Genomic DNA, 7,500 nt, shown 5'->3' with positions numbered 1-7,500 from the left:
ACCTTGAAAAACAGTGGTTTTTTGGCCATGTTTCAGGTACAGTAGTTCTACTTCCAGAAGCTCACTGCTGCTTACAGAAGAACAACTTACTTCTGCAAAGTCTGATAAATAACTGATAATACCTTAAAAATCAGTGGTTTTTGCCCATGTTTCTACTAAAATAGTTCTACTTTCAGAACCTCACTGCTGCATACAGGGGCAGAACTCACTTCTGCAAAGTCTGATAAATATCAGTTATTACCTTGAAAATCAGTGGTTTTTTGGCCATGTTTCAGGAACAATAGTTCTACTTTCAAGAGCTCACTGCCTCTTACAGAAGCATAACTCACTTCTGCAAAGTTTGATAAATAACTGTTAATATCTTGAAATGCAGTAGTTTTTGCCGATGTTTCTACTAGAGTAGTTCTATATTCATGAGCTCACTACTGCTTACAGGGGCACAACTCACTTCTGCACAGTTTGGTAAAAAAATAAAGACTGTAAATACCTTGAAAATTAGTGGTTTTTCCAGTTTTTCTGCTAGAGTAGTTCTATTTTCAGAAACTAACTTTTGCATACAAGGGCAGAACTCACTTTTGCTAAGTTTGATATATAAATGTCAATACCTTAAAAATCAGTGTTTTTTGTGCATGTTTCTGCCAGAGTAGTTCTATTTTCAAGAGCTCACTGCTGCTTACAGGGGCACAACAAACTTCTGCAAAGTTTAATAAAAAAAAAAAAAAACTGTTAATACCTAAAAATTATTTGTTTTCGCCCATATTTCTTTTACAATAGTTCTAGTTAGATCTTTTATTAAGATAAAATTAAGCATACTGTTATCCACGTTAATTTTAATTGCATATAATGTATTTATATATTTTTTTTTTTTGAAGTGAAAGTGAAATAACTTATTTTATTGCATACTGATTAACTGAAAGATGCAAATATCTCATTAATATGTGTAATATTTATTGTAAAAGTGGTATCCTAAGATTCCTCGAGAATGACTGCTTCCCATAAAAAGATATTGGAAATAGCCTAACTTTTTATAGTTAAATGCACTATAGGATATGACATAATTTCCCATATCAACCTCAAAATACAGAAATAATATAAATGACCATATTTCAATTTAGGCATCCATAGATCGGTGACTAATATTTTTTTGTAGATTTATTTATTGTATTTCTTTTTCTGAAAGAAATGCTGGGGAAGCCTATAGGTCTATCTGCGTAGACATTAGCAGCCATTGCCTGGCCCTCCTTTGTCCTAGCTTGGGTGGAGAGTAGGCTTGGGAGCTGATCACATGTGATATTGTCAGTCTCTATGGCATTGTCCTTCTTGATAGAGCAATGTCACTGTCTGTTGCCTCTGCCACTCATGAGCGGCCTTTAATCCTTTAAACGCTGCCATCTCTACCAACCTTTAATCAGTATATGGAGGTAATTATCTTGTCCAGTCGGCGTCGTGCAGATAAACACTCCAGAGTCGTCGGTCTTTGCATAGTAGAGTGACAGCCGGTAGCGTAACTCCCTCTCCTGTCTATTTATAGCCCATCCTGTTAAATGAATGATGGCAAGTTATATAGGTACACACATGTATGAGTTTTCTGTGTGTCCATATATATATATATATATATATATATATATATATATATATATATATATATATATATATATATATATATATATATATATATATATATATATACAGTATTATATATATATATATATATATATATATATATATATATATATATATATATTATATATATATTATATATCACATTTAGACGTATTTTTCATATTCAAATAAGCCATATAATTTTGATACATCAATGTCTGGATTCTCTTACCAACCTGGGGATCAGAGCCCCAGGCGAAATCACAAATCGAATCCTGGTCCAGGAGACTTGTATGTGCAGTGACATACCACTTTGTGGCCAAGTAGCATGTCACTGTTCATACGAGTATCCTGAACCAGGGTTCGAAATCCGGCCTGTCAAATGGTATAGTCTTTGAGTGGTTTCGCCTGGGGCTCTGATCCTCGGGTCGGTAAGAGAATCCAGACTTTAATGTATTAATATATATGGTTTCTTTGATATATATATATATATATATATATATATATATATATATATATATATATGTATATATATATATACATATATATATATATATATATATATATATATATATATATATATATATATATATATATATATATATATATATATATACATATATATATGTATATAATATTTGTATTTCGGTATATGTTTGATGCTGTAATATAGGCACAAATAATGCTATTTAGAATTATAATGATTATTGAAGCTCACATATAGTTTTTTGTTATAGATCTGTAAGTTTATCAAATGTCCCTGACGATTTAGAGGAAGTTAAGATCATGATCTCTTATTAACAAAATATATATGTGTACTTTTGTTTCATTCGGATATGAGAAACCTCTCTCATGTGTATTGTATAAGTGACCTTTTTAAAAATGATTCCTATCAGTTCTAGATGACAATTGATAATGTTTCTGTAGACCAAATGTACTGTAGAATGCTTTGATGTATCATTTTTTTGAAAGAAGAAAAGTGCTAATCATTCCATGGTGATTTTCTTATCTCCTTGTATGTAGTATAGGATCAATGGATTAAAAATGCTCATGAAAGAGAAGAGCACTCAACTAACAAATCTCTCTCTCTCTCTCTCTCTCTCTCTCTCTCTCTCTCTCTCTCTCTCCTCTCTCTCTCTCTCTCTCTCTCTAATAACCTTTTACTCCTTATTTGTAATCAATGATATCAGCGTCAATGACTTTTAATGTCAGGATACCAGAGAACTTAAAATCATTCATTCTCTCTCTCTCTCTCTCTCCTCTCTCTCTCTCTCTCTCTCTCTCTCTCTCTCTCTCTCTCTCTCTCTCTCTCTCTCTCTCTCTCTCTCTCTCACCTGTTGGATATTGTCTATAGGTCGATGTCCAGGCCCAATTGGGATTTCCATGAAGTCTTGGGTATGAGCAGTCAAGGTGTAGGATGGATCCAGGGAGAAGGACCAAAGATCCTGCAACGTCCACCATTCTTCTTCCTAAACCTATACTCCATTCTAAGGCTGGAGGAGCTGAGTCTGCAATGCATGTAATGGTTGTACTTGAGAAGATGGATAATATTGATATATGTTACTACAATTACGAGCAGGTGCAAGTTACATTTCATTGATAGTATGCCATTTAAATACAGAGATCATATCAATATTTAACTTTTATTTTGTCTTTCTTATGAGGCGTGACCTTACTGCACGGAAGTCAAAATAGTTTTCCAAATTGAAGTAGTAAAATTTCTTTATTTCAGATTTATTTTTTGGTACGTTTTCATCTTCCAAAACCGGGAATAAATAAACATGATAGAGAAAAGCTAAATTTATATCATGCTGTTCTATTTAGAAACTACGACTACAACAAATGTTTCCATATCGAGCTAGTAAAATTTCTTCATATAGGATTTATATTTTCACTACATTTACTTCTTCCTAAGTAGGGAAAAAATGAACAAAATAAAAAGAAGCTAAATTTGTATCATGCTATTCTATTCTATAAGGCAGATGACAGCAAAGTTAATGAATAGAGTTGGCTTCCGATTCACCATAACGAAAATAAAAACAATGTACGTTTTGAAGGTTATAGGGATATATGTCTAACTATAAATAGAAGAAAAAGGCTTACTTATCCTGGTGGCAGAGCTCAAAAGATGTAGGTATAAATACGTAAGCATAAATCGAAGAAAAAGGCTTACTTAATCCGATGGCAGAGCTCAAAAGATGTAGATATATATATATATATATATATATATATATATATATATATATATATATATATATATATATATATATATATATATATATATATATATATATATAATATATACATATATATATATTTATATATATATATATATATATATATATATATATATATATATATATCTATCTATACATATATATATGTGTGTGTATGTATATATATATATATATATATATATATATATATATATATATATATATATATAAATATATATATACATATATATATATATATATATATATATATATATATATATATATATATATATATGTGTGTGTGTGTGTGTGTGTGTGTGTGTGTGTGTATGTATGTATGTATAAATAGAAGAAAAAGAATTACTTACAGAGCTCTAAATATGTAGCGATGTATACTTAAGTATAAATAGAAGAAAAAGGTTTACTTAACCTAGCGGCAGAGCTCAAAAGATGTAGGGATATATACGTAAGTATGAAAGGAAGAAAAGGGATTACCTAACATGGCGACATAGCTCAACAGCTGTGGGGATATATATGGAAGTACAGAGAGAAGAAAAATATTTAATTAACCTAGCGGCAGAGCTCAGAAGATGAAGGGATATATACGTGAGTGTAAATAGAAGTAAAAGGCTTACTTAATCTGTGGACAGAGCTCAAAAGATATAGCAATATATACGTAAGTATAAATAGAAGAAAAAAGTTTATTCAAAATGTCGGCAGAGCTCAAAAGGTGTAGATATATACGTAAGTATAAAGAGAAGAAAAAGGTTTACTTAACCTAGTGGGAGAGCTCAAAAGATATAGTGATATATACATAAGTATAAATAGACGAAAAGGACTTAATTAACCTGGTGGCAGAGCTCAAAAGATGTAGCATTATATACACAAGTATAAATAGAAGAAAACGACTTACTTAACCTGGTGGCGAAGCTCAAAAGATGTAGCAATATATACATTATTATCGATAGAAGAAAAAGGCATACTTAACCTGGTTATAGAGCTCAAAAGATATAGTAATATATACGTAAGTATAAATCGATGGAAAAGGCTTACTTAACCTGGTGGTAGAGGTCAAAAGATAAACCAATATATACATTAGTATCGATAGAAGAAAAAGGCTTACTTAACCTGGCGGCCGAGCTCAAAAGATGTAGCGATATATTAGTAGGTATAAACAGAAGAAAAAGACTTACTTAACCAGGCGACAGAGCTCAAAAGATGTACCGATATATACGTAAGTACAAATCGATGGAAGAGGCTTACTTAACCTGGCGGTAGAGGTCAAACGATGTACCGATATATACATAAGTATAAATACTGTAGAAGGAAAACGCTTACGGCGGAAGAGCTCAAAAGATTTGGTGATATATACGTAAGTATAAATAGAAGAAAAAGGCTTACTTAATCTGGCGGCAGAGCTCAAAAGATGAAGCGTTATATACGTAAGTAGAAATAGATAAAATAGGCTTGCTTAACATGCCGCAGAGCTCAAGAGATGTAGCGATATATACGTAAGTATAAATAGAAGAGAAAGGTTTACTTAACCTGGTGGCAGAGCTCAAAAGATGTAGAGATATATATGTAGGTATAAATGGAAGTAAAAAAGACTAACTATACCTGGCTGCGGAGCTCAGAAAATATTTGTGCATTTGAAATTTGAAGATTAAGATTTTCTTAGAATAAATATGGATCAGTCATTGAATAGGAGAGAGAGAGAGAGAGAGAGAGAGAGAGAGAGAGAGAGAGAGAGAGAGAGAGAGAGAGAGAGAGAGAGAGAGAGAGAGAGAGAGCTTACCTTCTCTCTCTCAATAAAAGAAAAAAATCTGTTATAGAGGTAAAACCAAAACGACATATCGACAAAAAAAAACAAAATACTGAATATCCAATTGGATGAGTATGCAAGTTCTCTCTATTTAAAGCTCACGAATGATTTAAATGTTTCTTTTTTTTAATTACCGAGTTTCATTTTCAGTACAAGAAAGATGACATGTTTGCGTTTATCTTTTTTATAACAATTTGCTTTTGAATATTCCTAGAAAGGTTTTTTCCCACTGTATTTATTGTGTTAAAACGTGCTTGAGATCATTCAAATAGTTTACATTATAGCTGGTTAAAATAATAATAACAATAATAATAATAATAATAATAATAATAATAATAATAATAATAATAATAATAATAATAATAATAATAATAATAATAATATAAAAAGATGGACAATTTGAGGCCTAAGAAATCAGTTTTTTGTTTTTTGTTTTTTTTTAAACCAAAGGATAAATAACATTTGGGTCTACCTGCTATTTGTATTAATATCCATAAAGAGTCTTGTAATTTCATGGGAAAAAAGCTAAACTTTAGATGTTCAAAGGTTTGAAGGCCGCTCGTAAATGACTGAGGCAACGGAGAGTGACATTGTCCTAGCAAGCAGTTCAATGCCCTAGACACTGATTATATATCATATAAATACCGCTTAACCCTGCTCTTCACGCAAGCTAGGATCAAGGAGGGCCAGGCAATGGCTGGTGTTGACTCAGCAGGTAGACCTCTAGGCTCCGCCAAAACCAAATATATCTAGCTCACACGAATGGTAAGCTTGCAGGTATTAAAAAAACTAACGTGTCTAAGCAGGACTCGAACCACCGGCTGGCAGTGCAGATTTAAAGGTAGCTCACGTCAGCTAAAGCGGTTGTGTTTGCCTTTGGACATTGAGACATCCGGTGTAAGTAAATCATGAACAGTTAAGTCTTCTATAAAGAGTGCAAATTTAAGGGTATCTCACATCAGCTAAAATGGTTGCCATTGCGTTTGGACATTGAGCCATCTGGTGTAAGTAAAGCAGGAACTGTTAAGTGTACTATAAAAAGTGCAGATTTAAGGGTAGCTCACATCAGCTAAAATGGTTGTGTTTGCCTTTGGACATTGAGACATCCGGTTTAAGTAAAGTAGGAACAGTTGAGTCTACTATGAAGAGTGCAGATTTAAGGGTAGTTCACATCAGCTAAAATGGTTGTCTTTGCCTTTGGACATTGAGCAATCCGGTGTAAGTAAAGAAAGAAAAGTTAAGTCTACTATAAAGAGTGCAAATTTAAGGGTAGCTCACATCAGCTAAAATGGTTGCCATTGCGTTTGGACATTGAGCCATCTGGTGTAAGTAAAGCAGGAACTGTTAAGTGTACTATAAAGAGTGCAGATTTAAGGGTACCTCACATCAGCTAAAATGGTTGTGTTTGCCTTTGGACATTGAGACATCCGGTTTAAGTAAAGTAGGAACAGTTGAGTCTACTATGAAGAGTGCAGATTTAAGGGTAGTTCACATCAGCTAAAATGGTTGTCTTTGCCTTTGGACATTGAGCAATCCGGTGTAAGTAAAGAAAGAAAAGTTAAGTCTACTATAAAGAGTGCAAATTTAAGGGTAGCTCACATCAGCTAAAATGGTTGCCATTGCGTTTGGACATTGAGCCATCTGGTGTAAGTAAAGCAGGAACTGTTAAGTGCACTATAAAGAGTGCAGATTTAAGGGTAGCTCACATTAGCTAAAATTGTTGTCTTTGCCTTTTTACATTGAGCCATCCGGTATAAGTAGAGCAGGAACAGTTGAGTCCACTATAAAGAGTGCAGATTTAAGGGTAGCTCACATCAGCTAAAGTGGTTGTCTTTGCCTTCGGACATTGAGCCATCTGGT

At 32.8% G+C, this 7,500-nt stretch overlaps 1 protein-coding gene across 1 annotated transcript in view; it reads right to left on the bottom strand.

The window, feature by feature from the left end:
- Nucleotides 1-7,500, bottom strand: part of LOC137633840 (locomotion-related protein Hikaru genki-like) — a 149,392-nt gene that overhangs the window by 31,472 nt on the left and 110,420 nt on the right. The window contains exons 5-6 of the mRNA XM_068366081.1: nt 2,937-3,110; nt 1,403-1,537 (exon numbers count right to left, since the gene is read on the bottom strand). Of these exons, the coding sequence (XP_068222182.1) occupies nt 1,403-1,537; nt 2,937-3,110 (309 nt within the window). The remainder of the gene's footprint in view (nt 1-1,402; nt 1,538-2,936; nt 3,111-7,500) is intronic.

The sequence above is a fragment of the Palaemon carinicauda genome, chromosome 43, assembly GCF_036898095.1.
Source record: "Palaemon carinicauda isolate YSFRI2023 chromosome 43, ASM3689809v2, whole genome shotgun sequence".
Lineage (NCBI taxonomy): Eukaryota > Metazoa > Arthropoda > Malacostraca > Decapoda > Palaemonidae > Palaemon > Palaemon carinicauda.
The sequence above is the reverse complement of the archived record's forward strand: the minus strand, read 5'-3'. Positions and strand labels throughout refer to the sequence as shown.